The sequence below is a fragment of the Aspergillus chevalieri genome, chromosome 1, assembly GCF_016861735.1.
Source record: "Aspergillus chevalieri M1 DNA, chromosome 1, nearly complete sequence".
Lineage (NCBI taxonomy): Eukaryota > Fungi > Ascomycota > Eurotiomycetes > Eurotiales > Aspergillaceae > Aspergillus > Aspergillus chevalieri.
In genome coordinates, this window is record NC_057362.1 from 722,440 (window position 1) to 745,234 (window position 22,795).

The following is a 22,795-nucleotide window of genomic DNA, read 5'->3' on the forward strand; positions in this document are numbered from 1 at the left end:
AGGACAGAGGTTCACACCAGTCTGAAACAGATGCGATGACGATATCAATTTTAAGTGGAATGATCACGGAACACGCTACTAACTGTGCAGTCTAGTCGGTTATAACAATGACGGAACTAGTCTGAGGGCGTTAATGCAGGTACCCGAAATACAATAGATCCAACCAGATAGCTATTCACAGGATTTTCTCGAGACCAACGGCGTGGAAGCTTCTCCGGCTGGAATTGATGGTGGGATACATTTGCATAACTAAGATATGCCATGACTAAGCACCTATAACTTTTTTATGCACAGGGATATCCATCGCGTGTCTCCAGCTTTATCAGGACTCAATTCATTCAACCGCATTGTTTTACTTTTGAGGATCCTAAAATTGATACGAACGCATGCTGTTGTCATAATTCTACCGGCTGACTATTCAATTTCTTGCGCAACATGCCTGAGCTAGCCGAAGTTTCGCGCATCGTCCATTTCATCCGTCAGCACTTGGTTGGAAAGACCCTCTCAAAGGTCGCAGCCCAGCATGATGATGTTGTTTACGGAAAAGTGGGCACCAGTGCTGCAGAGTTTCAAAAAGCAGTGCAGGGGAAACAAATCGCAGGTGCCGGTCAGCAGGGGAAGTACTTCTGGATCACCATGTCCTCGCCGCCTCATGTTGTGATGCACTTCGGCATGGCAGGCTGGCTGAAAATCAGAAATGCCGATACATTTTACTACCGGACTGACAAGCCAGAGGACAAGGACTGGCCGCCTAAGTATTGGAAGTTTTTACTGGAAACAGACGAGGATCCCAAGACGGAGGCTGCGTTTGTGGACTTTCGCAGACTTGCACGGATACGATTGGTGGACTGTCCAGCAGACGAGATCCGAAAGTACACGCCTCTCAAGGAGAATGGGCCCGATCCAGTTACAGACAAAGATGCAGTGACTGATAGTTGGCTGATTGAAAAGGTACGGAGCAAGAAGGTACCAATTGAGACCTTGCTGCTTGACCAAGCCAACATCAGTGGGATAGGCAATTGGATGGGGTAGGTTTCATGATTGGGAGGCCCTTGCTGCAGAGACTGACAGGTTACAGGGATGAAATATTGTACCATGCCAAGATCCATCCGGAACAATACAGCAACACGCTGAGCGATGAACAGATCAAGGAGCTCAACTCTTCAATGCGTTACGTCTGCGACACCTCGGTGGAATTGCTTGCAGATTCCGAAAGGTTCCCAGAACACTGGCTTTTCAAGCATCGGTGGGGAAAGGGGAAAAAGGACCAGCCCTCCGTTCTCCCTAACGGAAAGGAGATTGTCTTCCTTACCGTTGGAGGTCGAACCAGCGCGGTAGTTCCGTCTGTGCAAAAGAAGACCGGGGCTGTATCAAAGGATGTTAGCGACGAGGATGTCAATGGTGCGCAAACTCAGTCGAAGCGAAAGAGGGGAGCTGTTAAGAAAGAGGAAAATGATTTCGAGTCTAAGGACGACGAAAGCAAGGTTCAATCTAAAAGACAGAGCAAGGCATCCGTCAAGGATGAGAATGAGGAAGATACAAAACAGACAACTGAAACGGCATCTGCTGGCAGACGCCGTTCCACTCGCAACAAGAAATAGATTGCAACCCCGCGTGTACATACTATTTACAGTGCTGACCATACTGCCTTCACTGCACTATCTATTGTAAGACTCAAATACTCGTCAAGGAGCAGTACATGGACAAACATGATGGATTAAATTGAAAGTCCATCAAGCACCTCCTCAAATATCTCTAGATTAGACCTCTCCCTCAAACTTGGGGGAGGTGGCACAATCGCAAATGCAATGGTTTCCCACCATCCTCGGAATTCCTTTTCCTTCAGTACTTCAGCCCAGCAATTCGCAACTTCTTCTCTGGGATTATTGAAGGCACCGCAACCCAAGGCACCCAAGACCAGCCTGCGATGCTTATTGTGTGCGGCCATGCGAAGGATCACACGCATCTTCTCCTTCATTATCTCTCGGTCTGCAGGATCTTCGTAAGTGGGAGGACCACTCGCGGGCCACCACAGCCCTGGATTGTACAATGCAGCCATACTGATGACGCTGACAACAGGGAGCGATCTCGGCTTCTTCAAATCCAGAAGTTCATAGTCCTTTTTGATACCCTTTCGAATTATCACAACGGTGGGCGAGTAGATGGCCTCGAGATCCTTCATGGGATAGAACCGTAGCTTCAAAGTGAAAATAAGGCTACTCCGATAACATAGCTCTTCTTCCTGTGCCAACGACCCATTGCGAAAGCCTCCTCCTGCCCATATCGCGTTAGCCATGTTAAGGACACAGACAGGTTTGGTATTGATAGGATTTTTGCGAGGGAACAGTTCATCAAAGCGAATTGCAGTATCGAATGTGTCACCATTCACAACCTGGACCTGGCCATTTAAGTTCGGACAGTATTTGGGATCCAGACGGCGTATTTCAACTGGTGTCCATTTATACCCATCGGGTTTAGTTGGGAGATTTTTTAGTATGCCGGGGAGCACTTTTACGGTTTCCTTTGCGATTTCTCTCCTTTGCTGCCGTCCTGCGTCCCAATTATGCCGTTCTGTCTCCACTGACTGGGACGTGATGCGATTCATTTTGTATGAAGGACTGGAGACCCTCGAATAAGAATTCCTAAGAGAGTCCAATGCCATACGGGAGGAATCGGGGGAGGGTGATCGCCTCGAGAAGAATGCAGCGAGTGTCGTCTGTCTTAAGCCGTGCGCAGAAGTGTCAGTCGTTCTCGGTATTGCAAAAGAAGCGGGAGTTCGAGAACTCTCTGTCACCGTGTGTTCTTCCATAATTTATAGAGCGCAAAACACGTCTTTCGAAATTTATGAGTAGAAAGTCGAAACCATGGTAAATGAGATGCAGAGTTAATAGTTAGTCACTTTCAAGAGGTATCGGCAGAATTCCAGGCGGCAGCGTCTTGTTATCGCATGGCGGTGAGCTTATCAGGCCGATCGCGGGGTGTATCGTATTGGTAAGTTTCGGTAATTACCGAACGAATCTTCTGCTCGCCACTATGACAAAGCAGCGGTACATCAACTATCTATCATTCTTCTTTTCTCTACATTTTCGACGTCTTTTTGATTAAAATAAGCGAGAAAGATCTTTTATACTACATTCCAAGGCTATCTTCTATTCACTTTACCTCATTCACCTTACCTCGGAAACAACGGAGTTGGCGCTTTTCAAACCAACCGCGCAGTGGCGTTATCTTCCTCTAGCATAACCGTTAACGAGGAACTGCTCCAAGAGCAGTGTCCAGCACAATGAGTGCAATTCTGTCTGCAGATGACCTAAATGACTTCATTTCGCCTGGAGTCGCATGCATCAAGCCCGTTGAGACTCTCCCACAGAAAGCACCACAGAACTCAGAGGTATGTTAGACCCTTCGTCACATCCTTATCGCATCGTCCAATGAGCAGGCATTGATTCTTAATCTGGTATACAGGACCCTTATCAGGTGACGACAGAAGACAAAGTCCAGCCCGAGAATTTTCCACCGGCAGAGATCTCGCTGACAGATTGTCTGGCATGCTCCGGCTGTGTCACGTCTGCTGAAGCAGTCTTGGTCTCGTTGCAGTCACATATGGAGGTCCTCAACACTCTCGATGCGCACCCTCAGATACCATTGGCATTTGAACAGGATGGTACGGCGAAATTAGCAACCAATGCTGTACCCGAAGAAGGGCGGATATTCGTGGCTAGCGTTAGTCCTCAGGTCAGAGCTAGTTTGGCTGCGACATATGGCATCTCGGAGAAGGAGGCCGGTTATATGATTGACCAGCTTCTTCGAGGACCTAACGGTCTTGCGTCAGGTGGTAAACACGGAAATGGGTTTACATGGGTCGTGGATACCAACAACATGCGTGAGGCGGTGCTAGTTCTCACTGCAGACGAGGTCGATGAGTCGCTCAGTCCTAACAATACTACTGCAGCCGATGGTACAAACAATGCACCTCCGAAGCGGCCGATTTTGTCTTCCGCATGCCCTGGGTGGGTATGTTACGCTGAAAAGACACACCCGTTCGTCCTCCCTCATTTGTCTCGGATGAAATCGCCGCAGGCCCTGATGGGCACTTTCTTTAAGACAGTTCTGGGCAAATCTCTCGGGATTTCGCCGTCTCAGATTTGGCACCTGGCGGTCATGCCATGCTTCGACAAGAAACTCGAAGCTAGCAGAGAAGAGCTTACTGATGTGTCATGGAGGCCCGAGGGAAGCGCCTCTCAGCCGGTTCGCGACGTCGACTGTGTGATTACAACCCGCGAGATTCTTTCATTGGCGTCTGCACGAGGGCTGTCTCTTCCTAATCTACCTTTGAAATCTTTGCCACAGTCCCTCACCCCGCGATTCCCCGACAGAACTTTGCACGACATGCTCTTCTCGAAGTGCGCTTCGAAAGACCAGACGCTTGCCTCCAGCACTTCAGGGGGCTACCTTTACCATGTTTTGAAAACATTCCAGTCCCGGAATTCGGGAAGTGAGATTGTCATTCAACGCGGGCGGAATGCCGATGTAGTCGAGTACATCCTCATTTCCGCCGAAAAACAACCCATCATGAAAGCGGCTCGTTTCTATGGTTTCAGGAACATTCAAAACCTTGTCCGAAAACTCAAACCTGCACGCGTGTCCAGGCTCCCAGGCGCAAAAACGATTGGTTCTGCAGGCGGAAACCGACGACAGCCCGTGTCGCGGAATGGGGCCTCTGCAGGGTCAGGCCCGGACTATGCCTACGTCGAAGTCATGGCGTGCCCTGGTGGCTGTACCAATGGGGGTGGACAAATACGGATCGAAGATGCTAAGCAGATCACCTTTGATACGCAAACGACAGATGCGTCTGAAACATCATCCAAGCCGACGCCACACGAGCAGCGCGCATGGCTCGCTCGTGTAGATGAAGCATACTATTCTGCTGAGTCTGAATCAGAGAGCATCGCAGAGAATCAGCAGCCCCCTTCTCTGGCCGAGAAAGAACCCAAGATCCACGATGCCATGCAATATTGGTCCCAGATCATGGGAGTCCCGCTCCCTAGGCTTGTGCAAACGACCTATCGCGAAGTACAGAGCGACGTTGGAAAGACGCAAACTGGAGATAATGATACTGCGCGTGTTGTCGAGTTAGCAGGCAAGATTGGTGGCGGCTGGTAATGATTGACAGCCCTAAACCTTCGCAGTCTTGGTATATATGATAGTTTCTTTGGCAAAGGTTTTGCATGGATAGACTTGGGTTTGCATTTACAGCGGTATGGAATTTCAGAGATACCAGTTTCTTTACTTTGCAATGAAATCCACCTTACGAAAATTGCCATACTTCCATAGAATGTGCTCGTAGATAGGTAGATCCGCACTATTCCCAAAAAAGCTAGCGCACCCAAGCTTGACCGTGCTGACTCACCCCCTTCGAGAAACGCCGAAAATTCAAGCAAACGCAGAGCTCCGAGGTCTATCCTCTAATCCTCTCCAGTCGAAATCTCTCCTATCTAGCGACATCATCCATCATATCCTCATCCTCCACACTACTCCGACTATTTCATCTCTGATCAACCGCAACAAACCAAACGAAACACCATGTCCCGCGAAGCCTACCAAGTCCCCTCCCTCGGCGGCCAGAACGCCTTCGGCGATGGCTTCGCCGGCTCGATGGACGGCCCTATTGTCGCTTATCTGTGTGGAGAGTGTAACTCGCGCGTGTCGCTGAAGCGCGGTGATCAGATTCGGTGCAAGGAGTGTGGTCATCGGGTGTTGTATAAGGAGCGGACGAAGAGGTTTGTGTTACCCTTTTGATTGGATTCAAGGGGCAAGAGCTAATGCATCTGGTTTTGAATAGAATGGTTCAGTTCGAGGCCCGGTGAAGCAGATTGTGAAGCGAACTCAGAAGATAGAGGGATCTTTGTCCTTAACGATTGATGTACATTACATGGCGCTACGGAGTTTGGAATTTGCAAATACTAGTACTTGAAAATGGCAGGGAGCTTGATGGTCATTCATTGCACAGGTGTCTTCGCTGGGATTGTGAGCATGGGCTCAGTCCATGACTACAAGCAATAATGGTATAGACAATTTGCTCATATCTTTCCCTTAACCAAATTGGTTTTATCCAATGCGCATTTTATTTTCCCATGCGTAAATAAATTACAAGTCGTTTGCTACTGAATTTCGAAAATGTATTGTCCATAGAAACCCCGAAATATGTAATGCAAAAGAAAATAATCAAGAAATATCCAAAGAAACAGTCGTCTCATCATCAAAACATCTTATTGCTGCTGCTCGAGTTTGTTCGTCACTTCGATGAACTCTTCCAGGCATTTGAGAGAGGCGCCGTTCTCGATAGCCCAGCGAGCACGACGAACACCCTCCTTCCAGCGTCCACCGCCAGGGCCACGCTCCGTGATGACCTGACCATCGTCGCCTGGGCCCATATTGCTGGTATCAGCATCACAGATACCGGAAACGACCAGAAGGGCAGCGACATTCATAATAACAAAATCCAGAATGGGGTCATCACGAGGCAGTTCGTTGCGCAAGATGCTCATAAGCTTGGCCGCATTGTCTTTGGGCATCTTCCTTCCGTACACGTCCGACAGCGGATGAGTCGGAAGACCAAAGTCAGACGGGTGGAGCTGGAATGTTTCCAACGTGACCAGAGTGCGGGGCGTGTCCTCCTCACTGCTGCTGGTCTCGTCTGGTTTGTCTGATCCTTGATAGGCGGGGTTAGGATATTCAGAGAGTTTCCAGCAGTTGGTCTTGCCCGCGCAACTAATCTCATCCATATCTTCTTCACCACAAACGACAAGGGCTTTCTTTGCACCCCCTTGTCGCAAAGCATCTGCAAAAACCGGGCCAAGACTCTGGTAGGCCACTCCAACCATGCGCGCTTCCAGGGCCCAGTCGACAGGATTGGCCAATGGACCCATGAGATTGAATATTGTGCGAAGTCCGAGTCCACGTCGCACAGGATTCGCGTAGCCCATACCAGGGTGGAAGTTCGGGGCGAACAGGAACGCATAATTGGTCGCTTCGTAAACCCGTGCAACGTTGCTTGCATTCACAGCTGAGATCTTCGGTGGAACGGGCGAAATTGCATTGAGAACATCAGCGGATCCGGAAAACGAGGTCTGCGCGCGATTGCCATGTTTGGCCGTCATAAGCAGTGGCGATGCGATAATGGAGGCGGTCGTAGAAACGTTAAAGGTAGAATGCGAATCTCCGCCGGTGCCAACGATGTCGCACTAGGTAGTTCAAGAAACAACGTTAAACACTGTAACGCTCAATTTGCTAGGTCGATCGTAGATATACTTACCAAACCTCCCTTGTAGTTGCCTTCCTTCTTTCCACGGGCCTTGAGAGCTTGCTTTAAAGCAGATCTTTCGACCTGGGAAGCGGCCTCTCTCATGCGGTGCGAACATTTCGCGATGACGTCTGCTTCCTTGTCCTTTCCAGTAGAGTGCAAGAGAGTCAAAAGGGCAGCCATTTGAATAGCGGATAGGCGATCTTCGAAGATCAATGCGAATGCAGAGGCGATCTCAGATGCTTCGACTGGAACCTGAGTCGCGGGGTAGGCAAGTCGCTGAAGGAGGGGCGAGATGGAGACATGCTCAGCCTGCATATCGGCTGGATGAGAAGGCATTGGGAAAAATTGAAGCCAGGTAGAGCTAAGAAAAAACGAATTAATGCTCTAAATATACTTGTAAGGGGTATAAGTGTCTCCAGAGGAGAAAACAAGAGAGTATGAGCTGAAGGAAAAGAGTCACACCTTCCTGTAGTGGAACAATGGCCGGCAGAATCACACCGCTTTCGACCGCCCACTATTCCCTTTTTGGTATCTCGATTTCTTTCTCACTCGCTCCGGTTTGTCGACTGTGAATTATCTCTCAGCATTGGCGTCACCGGTTGCTGAATAGGGTGTTTGCCTTTTTATTTGTATTGATACACTTCATTTCGGCCTTTTCAATTGACAATTCCAACCCCTCTCCCCCGCCAAAATGCCTCCACGGTTACGGGTCTCGAATGCACGCCTTCCACGCTCGCTCCGATGCCAACGGGCACTGTACCAACATGAGCTTCCTATCCTCGTGCGGAGCGCAAGCACAGCGACGACTCCGGCCCCATCTCACGAGCAAATGACACACTCCCCTCCTCCGATTGCCAGATACCCTCCCTCTCAGCCTCCCTCCCACCGTAGTCCCGAGTACCGGAGGTCACAACTTCTGCGGCAATACACATCGCTCATCCGCACCACGCCTCTGATGCTGTTCTTCCAACACACCAACCTGAAGTCCGTGGAATGGGTTGGAATCCGACGAGAACTCAACAAGGCCCTGCGCACTGTGGACGAGAAAATCGCCGCAGAGGGCCGCGCTACTCCCGCTTTGACACCGCACATCAAAATGCAGACCGTCCAGACCAACATTTTCGAAGTTGCACTGCGTATCGTTGAGTATTTCCGCCCCGATCAAGCCGCCATGGCTGCCGGACAGAGCCCCAGCGCTGTTGACCCGGCGTCGCAGACCTCCGCCGAGATCAACCTGGCAGGGTCGAGGGATGACCCGAGTCTGTTCCACGATTTGTCTCGTACCGCCCACGACGCTGTGTTGAACATGAAGAACAAGCACGAGTTCTCGACGCTTCTTGCCGGTCCTATTGCCGTCCTTACTATCCCCCAAGTCTCGCCGGAGCATATGAAGGCAGCGCTTTCAGTCCTTTGCCCAAAGGCCGTTGGATACCCTGCCCCAACCCGGAGAGCGAACCCTGGATGGCACGAGACTGGTGTGCAGGAGGGTCTGCAGAAGCTGAACTTGCTTGCTGCCCGCGTTGACGGTGATGTGTTTGATGTCGACCAGACCAAGTGGATCGGCAGTATTGAGGGTGGTATGGATGGGTTGCGTTCGCAGCTCGTCATGGCCTTGCAGAGCATAGGATCCAGCGTTACGAACACTTTGGAGGGTGCTGGAAAGAGTCTGTACTTTACTCTCGAGAGCAGGAAAAACGTTTTGGAGGAGGAGCAGAAGGGTCCAGAAGAAGGGAAGAGCGACTCGTGACTCTAGACTGCGACGTTTCATGTGGATGGTTCATGTACAATAATGTCTTCTTTTCTCCGTTTTGTCTATTTTAGGTCAAGCTTACAGGATGATGTATATTCCCAAAAATTGAAGACTGTTTGACGTTTTATTCTCTGGGTATAACGATATTACTATTACCTTTCTTGTTTATTGATATGTGCAGAATCATGAAAATAGAACAAAGAAAGACAAGGCCGCGATTTATGCGCATTTTGACTGCCTGAACTTGAGCCTTGAGTTCATTCCCACAATGCATCGCGCGAGATCCCAATCGCCATCTTTCCCAACCCAATCAGTGACCAGAATACCAGTAGACCAGTCAGACTCTCCCTCAGCCTCATGCCGACGACAGAGGTAATCAACCGCCGCAGGGTTTATCTTAGCAGCAATCTTCTCCGGCCACGTCTTGAGTTTGAAGAAGTTGCTCGCGCTCAGGAAATTGATGTAGAACGGGTGGTTCCTGTCGGCATTGGGAGGCAGGATACCAAAAGGATAACAGGTCTGGCTTGCTCGATGGCATTGCTCGCTCACATACTGTATCTTCTTCTCGATGACCTCTGGTTTCAAGACTTCGTAAAAATCCTGGATGCAGATTTGCCCACTGGGGCACATCGAGTGCGCGCAGTTGTCGGCCCATCCGGCGGCGTCGATGCCCCAACCACGGCCTTCGTGAGCTTGTTTCAGTCGTTCCTGGATATTGAACCGGCGCATAAGGACAACCTTGCCGCGGACTTCGCCCAAGGTGGGGATCTTGGGTTCTGTGTACCACCGGCTCTCTGGGGTTGCGTAATGGTCGGCTACAATGCGGCTCAGCTGCTCATCGGTGTGGGTGCCAGGACCTTCCCGCTTGAGGCAGATAATGAGGGACTCGGACGGGTTTTTCTCCAGAAAATCGTTGACCTCATCCATCAAATCACGGAAGTATTTACGCCAAGTCAGAGCGACGGGGAAGACACTGTGCACCAGGGCCAGTTCATCTCTATCGGGGTTTTCAGGGTGTACCGGCTGGACGCGAATATCAAAGAAGCGAACGCCATTTTGGAGCTGTTCGCGTGGGCTCACGGCCTGACAACGAACAGACGGAGGCGCGTGATGGTATGTAGGTGCGTTATGTGTGCCTGGAATCGAGAGAGATGACATTAATGTGTCGTCCCTTAGTTCCTTCATCCACGCATTCAGATTGGCCGAGGAGTAAATCGCGAGATGCGCTTCAGGAGTCACATAGATGCCGGTAAACTGGAAGCGAGGGCTGTCGGATAGCGGCTTCATGGTGGCCGATTCGGACGTAGGAACGGGGGTCTGCACCTGGTGCTGCTCCCCTTCTGCGTCGATGGTCCAGCGCAAACGCTCCTTTTTGGAATCAACGAAAGCGGGGAGTTCAGTCTTGACTGTCGTGAACGGTTCCACGCGAATGTCGACCTCCTTCTCAGCAAACGGCTCAGTATGAGAGTCGATGACCACGACGCTCTTGCTGTGGGTGGTATTTTTCAGGGTTCCGGTAAGGCACGAGAAGCCATGGTTTGTCGCATGAAATCGCTCAATGCGCTTGACGGTAACCGGCGTGGAGGTGAGGTTGCGAATGGTCAAATGTTCGGCGGCCATAGTGAGCTGTGTAGGATGCTTGGTGCGATTAGCATTCCATGCCGGAAGAAGAGAAAAAGAGGGAGAGAAACAAAAAATTAGGGGGGATACGAACGAGGAAGCAGCGACCCCGGTGATTCAGATCAAGAAGACGCGCAGACCCCCTGTCGATATTGGACGATCCGCTCGAGCTGCCGCGGAAGGCACGAATTCATTATTCTTATTCGTGACTTCCTTTAAAAGATTTCCAGTTAAGGTTAGAAAAGTGAATCCTCGAAAAGAGTGTGCTCCATAGTGTTACTCCGTTCTCTGGTAGGCACCGGGATTGTGAATGTGCACCAATAAGCACCGGCGTTGCCTACAGTGTGGGATCTCCTCGTCGTCAGCGGATCGATCTCAACACACGGCTTTATAGCCTAAGTTGGCAGTTCGTATGGAGCGTAGGGTAGTATCCAGCTCTTGCCATTGCCTGAACCATTCCTCGCGGTTCAATGGTTAATGACGATCGACCAGAACCACTGGTGGAGGGTTTCGGAGTAGCATATCGAGGATTTATGATTGATCTCGAGTCGCAATTAGATCTCACGGATACCATTGACCATTACTTTAGCAAAAACAAAGATTACTGGGTTAGTTTTGAATTTAAATGAGCAAGGACATTGTTGCTGTCATATCGTCTGTCGCATACCGTGGGACTCGGCCTGCGCACTATACACAAGTATGGTGCAATGAGACAGGCAATGCGCAACATCCAGGAAGCCACAGAAGCAACTTATATCCTTAAGAGATTCATTTTGCTTCCAAAAGAGACATACGTAGTACTCCGGAGTACTTCTCTAGCTGAGGAACAACAGATGGTCCGGGTTCCAAAATGCGGAGTGACATGGCACGTGATATAACGAGCAGCTCGGTTATCGTCGGCGATAGCAGTACTGCGGAGGTACAGCAATTACATATGGGGTACAGTTCCAGCCGGGGATAAATAATTATACCAACCCAGAATGTCCCTGGACGACCTTCTCTCAGTTTACTTTACCTCAGACAAAACCACAGACCCAAGATGAACGCTTTGCGGGGTAGCAGAGGTATCACCTGGGCTGCCAGGACTTACAGGTCCCAGCGATTCCTGCCAACATTGTCTCCAACATTGTTGACCATCCCTCGGCGCACATTCCATTCGTCTTCGTCTTTGTGGTCAATTAAATCTCAGGTTTTGAAGGATGTTGGTGAAGGTAGCTCTACCCTATCTTTGGCTTCAGCTCCTGCGGTTGCTTACTCGGATTCTCTCTAGGGATAACGGAGGTTCAGATCATTCAATGGTAAGCCGATGTGACAAGTCTGGAAGTAAAGCTCCAGTTATTCTAACGTCGGTGGCTAGGTATGTCGAAGAAGGAGCGCATATCGAGGAATGGAATCCCCTTTGCCAATACCAGTCCGACAAGGCTGTCGATGATGTTAGTTGTTTACCGTTCTACGTTTGCTGGAATAATCTTCTGATGGGACTAGATTACCGCAAGATACGAAGGGGTTGTCAAAAAGCTTCACTTTCAGGCCGATGATACTGTTCCAACAGGCAGGGTAGGGAGAGTCCTTATCATCCCCATTGAAGATAATCTACCAACAGTAACGCGTTTCCATTAGGCTCTCTGTGACATAGAAGTCGACGATGCGAAATATCCAGACGGGGATGCCCAGCCGGCACCAAGCCCGGAGCCAGTTCAAATCAGTCCTATCCCGACAGAGACGCAACACACGCAGCCTACACAACCATCCCAACTTACTTCTTCAGAACCTGCCTCGGAGGCACCAAAATCACGTTACGCAACTTTGGCTACACCGGCAGTCCGAGGATTACTCAAAACCCACAATGTCAATATCTTGGACATTAGCGGTACCGGCAAGGACGGGCGGGTGCTCAAGGAGGATGTCAATAAATTCATTGCCATGCGGGATTCAGCAGCTACGGCGCAGCCGGCTGCTGTTAGTACACCAGAGACTGAAAAGGTGGTCAATTTGAGTCCGTTCCAGTCTCAAATGTTCAAGACAATGAGCCGATCACTCAGCATTCCACATTTCCTTTATGCCGATGAGCTCAATATCAACGATATCAGTACGCTGAGGAAAAAGCTGGCCAGTGATTCTAAAGACCCTCAAAAGATCACGTTCCTTTCGTTCATCATTAAGGCCGTCTCTCTTGCCCTGGATCAGTACCCCCTCCTGAACGCAAAAGTCGACACGAGCAACCCGGATAAGCCGCAACTCATCATGCGTCCCAAACACAACATTGGAGTCGCAGTAGATACTCCAAATGGCTTGATTGTTCCAAACATCAAAGACGTCGCGAACCGGTCGATCCTCAACATCGCAACGGAGCTGTCGCGTCTGAGTGCGCTTGGAAAGGAGGGTAAGCTCACACCAGCGGACCTTAGCGGGGGCACAATCACCGTTTCCAACATCGGTAACATCGGGGGTACTTATGTGATGCCCGTTATTGTGCCTAACGAAGTTGCGATTCTGGGAGTTGGGAAATCCAGAACGACGCCCATCTTTGATGATGCGGGTCAGGTCACCAAGGGCGAGCTGGTGAATTTCAGCTGGAGTGCTGACCACCGAGTTGTTGACGGGGCTACCATGGCTAGAATGGCGACCAAGGTCCGACAATTCATCGAGTCTCCAGAGTTGATGCTTTTGAACCTAAGGTAGCGCTAGCTATACTATGTACACTCGAGTTGCACAGAGATTTTTGGCATCGTCCTCGCATATTCAAGACATTACAATCACTGTATAGACTAACTTCAATGAAGATATGATCGTTCTGTCGCAGCTCCATTTTATTCACTAATCATGACATTTTTATGGAACGGCATCCGGACAGGTGTCGCCATGGTAGCGTTCAATTCCCGTCCACTTCCCTAGGGCTTCCTGGAAACAAACGAGTTGGGCAACGCCTTCACTGTTTTCTGTGCCATTTTCTCTCTCTGTTATGATATATCAACTTCACTGGTATAACCCCTCCAATACTCACCCTTGTCGACCCCGCCACTATCTCTGTCTTCTGGCGCTCAGAAAGTACGGTTGCTGCAGCTGCGTATCGCCGTCGTCAAACGCGTTCGTTTGTAAACCTTCATTGGCTGTATCCGACCTTTTCTTCTTCCTTCTCGCCTCTATATCATCCCCCTTTTTTATTTTTTTTTTCTCTCCAGTTTCTCTCCATCTTCGTGTTTCCGTCCGTTCTGCTGAACTCCAGATCAACATGGGAACTAGAAAACATCTCTTCATCCGCTGCCGTGGTAGATGGTTCATCTACTACAACCAGTTCGATAACTACCTCGAGTGCCTAGGAGACGCCATTGTGAACCGGATTCCAACTGACCCTGAGGAATATCGCAGTAAGTTCAGAGAAACGTTATAACAGATATATCAGTGTCTAACTGGAATTGTTCAAAGCAGAATGACTTGAGTCAATGAGAGAGATCTACACTCGCCTTGCTCTGCGGTCCCAGGAGCACCACCTTCCCGTGGCCGTCGAAGTTGGTCAAGAGGATGCTGAGATCTCCAAGGAGGAAGTGTATTCGAAGTGCTACCTGGCCATTTACGACCGTCTCGACCGTCTCGAAAGAGCTCCGATGTTGGCCATGTCGATTGACCACATGAACGACTTGTTCATTGAATACACGTACACTATCGGCCTTGATCGTGAGATCTTTTCCATCGACCGGTGCTCATTTCAAATTCTTGAATATTCTCACAGTAGAGAGTGGATTAAATCGTTGGTCAGGACTCCTACGAGCGCAGGGCACTTAAGCACGGTACATTAGAGGAAATAGCCGCCAGCGTGGAACGGAAAACTGACATCGAGGGAAAGCCACGAACCTTGCTTGACAGCTTTAACACCAAGACGATCACTCTAAAGAATTCTGTTGCGTCAGTCAGTGCTCCCAGCCAGCACATCTGGATGAATGCGTTCGATCGTATCAGATCTACTTACAGTTACCTCTTCACTAGGTACATCTCCAGCTGGGCACCAGAGGAGCTTTTCTCATTCAGGGAGATGGCCTTTGCGATACTCTCCTTGGCAGTATGTGAAGTCTCCTTTGAATGCCCTGAAGTCCTAAACAGAAGACACAAGGAAGAGGGTTACTTCTTGATTCCGGACGCGAAACTTCAACCCCCTCAGCAGAAACTGCTTCCACGCTTCCTGGAAGAAAGCCATATCCCTGGCTTTGAGCCTGGAGCAGCCCCAAAGAAAACTACTTTCTGGCTCAACAATGTCCTTGTCTACCTGACTGCTCGTCTCGACTCGGTTGAAGTCCAAGGAGTATCCGTTGTTGAATTGGTCAAGGCCGGTCTGGGTTGGGGTCTCAAGGATTTCAGCGCCATGGTCTTCTCCATTCTGCACGCTGTTCTAAACCGGGTCAAAGTTGAAAAGGAAGGTACAGTGAATGTGATAAGGTCACCTTCTTTGCCCCTGTTCTAGCAGTATGACAAAGAGGATGGTCAGGATGATGGTCAGAGTGATCATCAGGATGAGAATATTGATGAAGAAAATGGTGAGAACAACGACGATGATCAGGAAGACGATAGCCGTCAGGACAAGGATGTTCACAATAACGACGTTGATCAGGAAGACAGTGGTCGTCAGGAAAGATTGACCGCAAGGATGATCAGGATGATGACAGTCAGGCCGACCAGGAAACGTCAGTCAAGATGAAGAGGGCGGAAAGCCCCCATACGAGCATTCTAACTTCATCGCACTGATGCATTTCTTCAATGCAGCGGAAAACCAAAAGCTCGTCAGAATTAAATCCTCCATCTTCCCTAACGAGACCCTGGCTATTGTCATGCATTTCTTCTGATGTCCACACATATCAAACGCTCGCCAAAGTCTCTTCTTACTGCCGGAAGGTGGCTCATACCAATTTCCGGTTGAGCAATGACTACATGGTGGTTGGCAAGGGAGACTGCTATGAACTGTTGCTGTTGGAGGATCTACAGACAGGGGCCAAAATCAGATCATCGGTCTCAGAGAGGGCGCCATGTTCTTTCTCAACTTGGCATTATGGATTTTGACGATGACGAGCCTATCGATAAGGAGCTGTGTATGAGTCCGATGATTGGGATTGCGAATGTTAAAAGAACCATCATCATGGGTCGCATTAAGCTGACCTTCTCGAACGTCGGTGAGAAGGATCCTTTCTTCAAGAAGGAATCTGAGGGCCCTCAACAGTAAGCCTGACTCACTTATTGCCCTATTCGTAATTCCGAAGACTAGCAAGCCATACAATTCTACAGCACCGAGTTCTACTGGACGACCGACCCCAGAGTCAATAAGGCAGAGCGCGTCTTGGAAATTCAAGATTACGAATACTCTGGATCCGTCGAAGAAGCCTGGGGCCGCTACCTTAGCGAGATGGTCCAAGGCTCCAACTCGTTCATGGTGGCCGCCGCAGCTGCTACCTTCCGCTGCCTTCTTCGCCCTGGAAGTTGAAATTGGACGGGCTCCTCTTCAAAAACGGACTTCGTGCCTTTGTGCGTCGCCCCCGCGATGAGTCGCCCAAGGAATGGGAGATGTCACTCGATTACGCCATCAGTGCACTCGCCCTCGTCGAGGCCACCATTGACAATTGATGCAACCCTCCAGACGAGCTGCGCGGATGCTTTGCCATTGTGGCATTCGGAACCAGATACAAGCTGTTCTACTACGTCCACTACGGCCCCAACCCATTTCCGCCTCTCGAGCCCGCTACCAACAACTCGTACTGTGAGCAGATCGCTGCAAAGGTTACCGACCCGGTCTCGAAGAATCGTCTGATCCAGCTCATTCCCGGTGACGAGCCGATGGATCTGCGCAACAGCGAAGGATGGGACATGTTGGCGCACTGGCTCTGATTGATCAGTGGTATACCGCTCTCTTGGAAATGATCAGGTATACGATCCTATTTCTGACAAGTATGTGTCTGCCCCTAAGTCGTCAGAGTAACGTAATGACAACAGGACCTGAATCTGGACCTCGTGCCTCGATCTGCAACGGAGTTAAGATGTGACGCATTCACGACTGTCTTCTTTTTCCTTCGTTGTGGCTCCTCGTCATGGAAATGTGACAGTAAGGGAGCTAATTGCGCTATGACATTGTAGAGCTAAGCAACAACAGGTAAAAACAGGTAGAAGAACAGAGAAGCGCTCAGGTTGTATGAATGTGCAATGATTCCATGTATCTATTAGTCTAATATGATAGGAAGACTAGATAGAAAACACCATGACAGATGACCTGCAAGGCACCGGCCTTATCTGGAGTCTACGATAGCATACTACGTGCTTGTATAAGAGCAACCACGGTATTACCGTAGTCACCAGTCAAAAATAATTCTGGAACAATTGTATTTCATTGGGTATTCGAAACCAGAACGGGGCAAAAGACATGACAAAAAAAGCAGTTCTGCCCCTAAACGACGGGGTATCAATCGTCTCAAACCGACATAATGCAGAAAACCAAACAAGAAACTCCGAAAATAATGCCGAAAAAACAGACCTCATGCGCTGGGAAGCATGAGAACTCCGTAGACACCGGGATAGAGACCATGCATGCGTATGCTTTTTAGTGTCCCAACCAAGACCAAAAGGAAACCCGAACGCAGAAAAGCAAGAGACAAAAGCAGTGCAGCAAAGCAACTACTCATACTCCGCCAACTTAGCCGTTACCAAGTCCCACACATTCCTCTGCACCTCCTCCTTCGGCCCCTCAACATTAACCGTCAACGCATCCCACTCCCCAAGCGGCTCTTCAAGCACCTCAAGCTGCGAATGCACCATCCCGCTCTTCATATAATGCGCCTCGCGCTGGTTCACCCGCTGGATAAGCACACTCTCCGATAACCGCAGGTAGATAAAGTGAATCTGGACGAGGGGTGTGCCGTACGCAGCAACGCGCATGACATCACGGTATTTCTGCTTGAGCGCGGAGCAGGCGACGACGACGCCCGAGGGCGGGTGGAAGTTGTTGGATTCAGAGGGAGAGAGGGCGTCGATGGCAGCTTTGCGGAGCGAGATTAACCAGTCCCAGCGGTCTTCGTCGGTGAGAGGGGTGCCTTGGGCCATTTTCTGTTTGTTGGAGACGGAGTGGAACTGTTCTCATTAGCATCCTGTCGTCTGTTTGTCTTTGGGTGGTTTAATTGGGGGGACAACACTTACGTCGTCACCCTCGAGGAAAGGACAATTTAATTCCTCTTGCAGGTCGCGGCCCACGGTGCTTTTCCCACATCCTGCGGGGCCCGTGATGACCCAGATGTGCTGGATATTCCCGACCTGGTCCATGTCTGGCCAGGGAGCGGCGGTATGGGCGGAATGGTTGAGGGAGACGGGTTTGACAGGAGCGTCTAGGGAGGCATTGATAGTCGACGGCTGAGGCCGTTCACCGGCAGACAACATGGTGGTGTTGTAGGAAGTTGAGAAAGAAAGGGACAAGAGAGGAATGAAGTTGATTGGGTATGACGCCGAGGTGATATGGATCCGGAGATTTAAACGGGTGAACCAGAATGCGAGCAGTGGTAGGGTATATATACAGGGGACGTTCTAGGGGAAGAAAAAGAGAAAGGCAAGAAAGAAAGATGCAAACAGAGCGTTCTTATTCCTTCAGCCGTTTCGAATCCGGGTTGGTGGGGCTGTTCTGGAATGTGGTAATTTATCGATAGTACGGATGGTGGATTTCGAAAAGGGATGCGCCGCCGGTTTGGTTGTTAGTTGCCGATCGATCTGTAGAGTTTGTGCGGCCCCCTACCGGTAGCTATCTCAAATATGTACATATAGTAATCTTGTCTTACGGGGTTTTGGTCTTTATATGGTCTCTTTGTCTTAGGACACTCTTCAGGTACTTCATATCCTACTGAATAATGCAAAACCCGAAAGGCAGTCACATGACATCATCCTTGACATGCATATCCGCCGTGACTAATCCGGCTTAGCTCGGTACCCCTGCCCGGGGATTCGGGACAAACTTACCATACGGCCTGTTACCACACCGTATTTTTGTGACAGACGGACGACCCCCCACGTTATGCCGCTTCGGGTATTGAGTCAGATGCCGACGCCTTGTGTATATCGACTTGTACTCCGTACTCCCTACATGTACTTGCATGCTGCCAGGGAATTTGCTTATGCCGAAATTTTGAGAGATATACTGCGGTGGAGACTGCGCTTTTTAATTGTGCAGTTCGGATTGATCTATCCACCCGGACTTTTACTAGTGCGTGACTGTGTATTGTGGAGTCTCCGTACTCCGTACAGGACCTTTAATGGCCTCCCTCGCCGGACGGTGTTTTCCGGGGTACAGTCCCCACAGGATGAAGGGCCTTCCTACTCCACTATGCCTGCAATTGAGAGGCCGGGGATATTCCGTTCAACAAGCGGCCCGGGGGAAGATGTGATTGCGATTGAAGATCCCGGGCGGAACATCCATTGCAGCCCAACTCGGTTCGTTATCCTCCAGCGTCGGAACCAAATTTGCCGACGTTAGGTTCCGCCGGAAAAGGAAGCGTCACATATGCCGGACTGTTGGTTAAACACTCTTAGTGTGACGGAATGGAATACCCCTCTCGTGCCCTTCAGGCTATCGATTATCTCGCAAAGAGGGGTAATATGGGCCGCCCCTCTATCTGACCGGTTATGTATTGTACTGAGGGCTCTTAGCCTTCTTCTATCCTGATGAGTGACGCAGACTGGGTCTTCATTGCCGGATGACAGACGCATTGACTTCCCTCAAGCATTAGGCTCCGGGATAGCCCGTAGTCTCGTAGACAATGCACCGTCACGTTGAACATTGCTGTCAGATATCCGGGTGGTCTTGTCTGGGCAGCATTCGCTACTCTGTGCTCTACGAAGTACGAGTACGGAGCACCAGGTGTACTTGTAACTCGCGTTGTTCGTGCTGAATAAGAGCGGGCGGGAAACGGTTTCCAGTCCTGTTGTTTGCGGATTTGCATATAAATCCGCTCGTACAGGTTAGTGGGCAGTTTAAAGGTGTGATAACACTGCAGCCTTACCAAGTCTGCATAGTTATCCGAGGGAATGTCAAAATCCCAACCATCCTCCTTGATGATCTTGAATCCTATTGCAGTCTTGCTACAATGTCTTGTGCTGGTACTCCGTACTGTAGAAATTTATCTAGTTTGTTCGTCCATCGTCCAACCGCAAGAAGCATAGACCCGCATACTACTGCGCATACACTACAAGTATGTCAGGCACACCATGCCACCAGCATCGTCCTCACATTGCATGAACGTACAGAATTGATTACCCTTGAATTGAATGAAAATGCAATTCCAGGATTCAAATCATTGATTTAGACTCTCCATAGAACAGCTGTTCTTGTCCTGTCTTGCAATGAAGCTTGGCTTATGTAATCCGCGATATGCCAGCTCGCAGCTCGAACCACCGATGAAGCCCACTAGCATCAAGTCCGACGCAGAGACAAGGCCACGCGACATGGTCATTCGCTGCTAAATCGATACTCAACGACAGATCATTAATCACAATAAGCTTACGGAATACTGTACGATCTCGCCTAGCTCGGCTGCGAAACGAAGCGATCTCCCCTCGCCGCCCGCCATGACTTCCCTCTTCTTCTCCACCCCCGTCGATATCGACGTCGTTCTCGAAGATAGCGATGAGCGCCAGACGGTCGATGTCAAACTCGACAAGGGCCGTCGGGAAAGGGCCCCGCTGTATATGGATGGAGAGTCTGTCAAGGGTGCTGTTACTGTTAGACCCAAGGATGGGAAACGTTTAGAGCATACGGGGATCAAGGTGCAGTTCATCGGAACGATTGGTACGAGATATTCACGCAAGCTCTATATCCTGGTATGATATTATGGCTGACGGGCGTCTGCAGAGATGTTCTACGACCGCGGAAACCACTATGAATTCCTCTCCCTCGTCCAAGAACTCGCAGCTCCCGGCGAACTTCAGCACCCCCAGACCTTCCCCTTCAACTTCAAGAACGTCGAGAAGCAATACGAGTCCTACAATGGCATCAACGTGAAGCTCCGGTATTTCGTGCGCGTCACTGTTTCCCGCCGGATGGCCGATGTCGTGCGCGAGAAGGATCTCTGGGTCTATTCCTACCGCATGCCGCCAGAGAACAACAGCCCGATCAAGATGGATGTTGGTATCGAGGATTGTCTGCACATTGAGTTTGAGTACTCAAAGTCGAAATACCACCTCAAGGATGTCATTGTCGGGCGTATCTATTTCTTGCTTGTGCGGTTGAAGATCAAGCATATGGAGCTGTCTATCATTCGGAGAGAGACAACCGGATCTCCGCCCAATCAATATAATGAGAGTGAGACGCTGGTTCGCTTTGAGGTAAGCCTTCCAAACCTGCAATCTTGACGATGTGTTGGGAACTCGGTTTGGCTAACCTGGTATCACAGATTATGGATGGTTCGCCTTCACGGGGTGAGTGGATCTTTTGGCCTTAACGTCAAAACACATCTGGATATTCTGGGTGTGAAGCAATGAGGAGCAATGCGCTGACCAGAGCTCAGGAGAAACCATTCCTATCCGTCTGTTCCTTGGCGGTTTTGATTTGACACCTACCTTCCGTGACGTCAACAAGAAGTACTCGACACGTTATTACCTCAGTCTGGTTCTCATTGATGAAGGTAAGTGCTTGTGTTTGTCTTTTTGCAGAGATTCGAGGCACTCCATTGCGTTGGTGCCTGAGGCGGTCAGGTTGGCGATGACATCCCAAGCATCTTCAGCATTCCACGCCGACGTGGATCAATAACCGATCGGTTATTGACTCCCGGCCGGTACCCGACCTGGCCACCCCCACGCTATACCTGATACAGCCATGGTTTAGCGTTGCAGCCCCACACTCCCCGGGTTTTGTCTCTTCGAAACCGTTTTGGTCTTTCCCGAAGTTTCGATTTCATTACAAGCGGAGCTTCGTATGTATCAAAAGTACGACCAATGCTGACTCGTGTTTCACTTTCTAGATGCTCGTCGGTACTTCAAGCAATCCGAAATTACTCTCTACCGTCAGGCTCCCGAGATTGCTGCTACCCCTCAGATCGCCCAGCAGCAACAAATTCAGCAGCAGCAGATCCAGCAGCAACAGCAGCCTCTGCCGCCCGGTTCGGCCACTGCTGGACCCGGAAGGGGCGAAGCTCATCAGCAACAGCAGCAGCAGCAGCAGCGAACTGCCCCTCCTCCGGCAGCTTAGAGCTTAGAGCCTAGAGCTATGTCGATCGGGTTAGGTTGTGCTTCCGTATTTATGACATGTCAGCTGTTCGGAGTGTTCTTGCCATCATTTATATGTACTCTTATACCCTGTCCTTACTGTGTTAGCCTCTCTTACTATCATGACTCGATTTTCTCAGCCGTCGTATATGATCCCTTCTCATCTTCCTTGTATCCATACCTACATGAAAGAGGATACTATAGGGCAACTTGACCCAGACACAGGCAAACATACCACTAAGTGGGGCATATTGTCCACTGTCTTTGTGTGTACCGTGTCGATGAACATCAGTACTCCGTACGTAGTCAGCATTAAGGGCACGAAGTACAAATACTTTAACATTATCCCAGGCCCACCCTACCAACCATCAGAACTTGCTGCAGAGACGGAACCCTTACAGGTCTGATCAGTTGACTGGCACGGCCGCCTGGTCTCACTGGCAGAGCAGAAGGGACCCAGGTATGCTTTGAGCAACTCGCACAGCCCACTTACCCACCACGGCGAGATTATTCAAGCTCCCTGAGTGTTCTGATGTCCAAGCTTCTCGGTGTTCGAGCCAGCCTGCCAGTACCGTACCAGCCTCCCTCCGTAGCCCAGGCCCAACCCGACCACCCAATTAGGACTTACCGCAGTGACACTTTGGTGTACATGCCGAATTGGTTGACCGGCATGATACTGATACCACCGACAACACAAAAACATCCAGGTTGCTTGAACTGCCACCCACCCTCGCCTCAAAGAACAAGCGTCCTGAATGTACTGCATAATCTCCCAGCACTGTACCGACCTCCCAACCAGCTCCATGTCCTACCCACCACCCAGTCAGGACTTACTGCAGGAGCCAACGCCCCTACAAGCCTGATCAATCGGCCGGCACGATGCTGATCCCACTGGCAAGCACAGA

The 22,795-nt window shown here is 50.1% G+C and overlaps 11 protein-coding genes across 11 annotated transcripts; 7 read left to right on the plus strand and 4 right to left on the minus strand.

Annotated features, from left to right (window-relative positions):
* Positions 1-435: 435 nt before the first annotated feature.
* Positions 436-1,601, plus strand: ACHE_10244S (putative formamidopyrimidine-DNA glycosylase; the record flags this gene model as incomplete). The annotated part of the gene is made up of 2 exons (XM_043277120.1): positions 436-1,028; positions 1,079-1,601. The coding sequence occupies 2 exons, from the start codon at positions 436-438 to the stop codon at positions 1,599-1,601; spliced, it is 1,116 nt and encodes a 371-aa protein (XP_043131364.1).
* Positions 1,602-1,717: 116 nt separating this feature from the next.
* ACHE_10245A (uncharacterized protein) lies at positions 1,718-2,605 on the minus strand (the record flags this gene model as incomplete). The annotated part of the gene is made up of 1 exon (XM_043277131.1): positions 1,718-2,605. One exon carries the CDS (start codon positions 2,603-2,605, stop codon positions 1,718-1,720), a length of 888 nt encoding a protein of 295 aa, XP_043131365.1.
* Positions 2,606-3,283: 678 nt separating this feature from the next.
* On the plus strand, positions 3,284-5,163 carry nar1 (iron-sulfur cluster assembly protein NAR1; the record flags this gene model as incomplete). The annotated part of the gene is made up of 2 exons (XM_043277142.1): positions 3,284-3,391; positions 3,466-5,163. 2 exons carry the CDS (start codon positions 3,284-3,286, stop codon positions 5,161-5,163), a joined length of 1,806 nt encoding a protein of 601 aa, XP_043131366.1.
* A 420-nt stretch (positions 5,164-5,583) lies between these two features.
* RPC10 (Rpo12/RPC10 RNA polymerase subunit family protein) lies at positions 5,584-5,867 on the plus strand (the record flags this gene model as incomplete). The annotated part of the gene is made up of 2 exons (XM_043277153.1): positions 5,584-5,780; positions 5,843-5,867. The coding sequence occupies 2 exons, from the start codon at positions 5,584-5,586 to the stop codon at positions 5,865-5,867; spliced, it is 222 nt and encodes a 73-aa protein (XP_043131367.1).
* A 402-nt stretch (positions 5,868-6,269) lies between these two features.
* Positions 6,270-7,642, minus strand: TRP4 (anthranilate phosphoribosyltransferase; the record flags this gene model as incomplete). Its single annotated transcript, XM_043277164.1, has 2 exons — positions 6,270-7,244; positions 7,316-7,642. 2 exons carry the CDS (start codon positions 7,640-7,642, stop codon positions 6,270-6,272), a joined length of 1,302 nt encoding a protein of 433 aa, XP_043131368.1.
* Positions 7,643-7,997: 355 nt separating this feature from the next.
* ACHE_10249S (mitochondrial 54S ribosomal protein uL10m) lies at positions 7,998-9,053 on the plus strand (the record flags this gene model as incomplete). The annotated part of the gene is made up of 1 exon (XM_043277175.1): positions 7,998-9,053. One exon carries the CDS (start codon positions 7,998-8,000, stop codon positions 9,051-9,053), a length of 1,056 nt encoding a protein of 351 aa, XP_043131369.1.
* A 222-nt stretch (positions 9,054-9,275) lies between these two features.
* ACHE_10250A (phosphatidylinositol-specific phospholipase C) lies at positions 9,276-10,676 on the minus strand (the record flags this gene model as incomplete). Its single annotated transcript, XM_043277187.1, has 1 exon — positions 9,276-10,676. The coding sequence occupies one exon, from the start codon at positions 10,674-10,676 to the stop codon at positions 9,276-9,278; it is 1,401 nt and encodes a 466-aa protein (XP_043131370.1).
* A 1,039-nt stretch (positions 10,677-11,715) lies between these two features.
* ACHE_10251S (putative 2-oxo acid dehydrogenases acyltransferase) lies at positions 11,716-13,358 on the plus strand (the record flags this gene model as incomplete). The annotated part of the gene is made up of 5 exons (XM_043277198.1): positions 11,716-11,887; positions 11,947-11,974; positions 12,034-12,109; positions 12,162-12,233; positions 12,297-13,358. 5 exons carry the CDS (start codon positions 11,716-11,718, stop codon positions 13,356-13,358), a joined length of 1,410 nt encoding a protein of 469 aa, XP_043131371.1.
* A 2,356-nt stretch (positions 13,359-15,714) lies between these two features.
* On the plus strand, positions 15,715-16,544 carry ACHE_10252S (uncharacterized protein; the record flags this gene model as incomplete). Its single annotated transcript, XM_043277209.1, has 3 exons — positions 15,715-15,881; positions 15,928-16,184; positions 16,297-16,544. The coding sequence occupies 3 exons, from the start codon at positions 15,715-15,717 to the stop codon at positions 16,542-16,544; spliced, it is 672 nt and encodes a 223-aa protein (XP_043131372.1).
* A 780-nt stretch (positions 16,545-17,324) lies between these two features.
* Positions 17,325-18,080, minus strand: ACHE_10253A (gluconokinase; the record flags this gene model as incomplete). Its single annotated transcript, XM_043277220.1, has 2 exons — positions 17,325-17,777; positions 17,844-18,080. The coding sequence occupies 2 exons, from the start codon at positions 18,078-18,080 to the stop codon at positions 17,325-17,327; spliced, it is 690 nt and encodes a 229-aa protein (XP_043131373.1).
* A 2,175-nt stretch (positions 18,081-20,255) lies between these two features.
* Positions 20,256-21,873, plus strand: VPS26 (vacuolar protein sorting-associated protein 26; the record flags this gene model as incomplete). The annotated part of the gene is made up of 5 exons (XM_043277231.1): positions 20,256-20,475; positions 20,539-21,011; positions 21,080-21,104; positions 21,194-21,310; positions 21,647-21,873. 5 exons carry the CDS (start codon positions 20,256-20,258, stop codon positions 21,871-21,873), a joined length of 1,062 nt encoding a protein of 353 aa, XP_043131374.1.
* Positions 21,874-22,795: the final 922 nt, after the last annotated feature.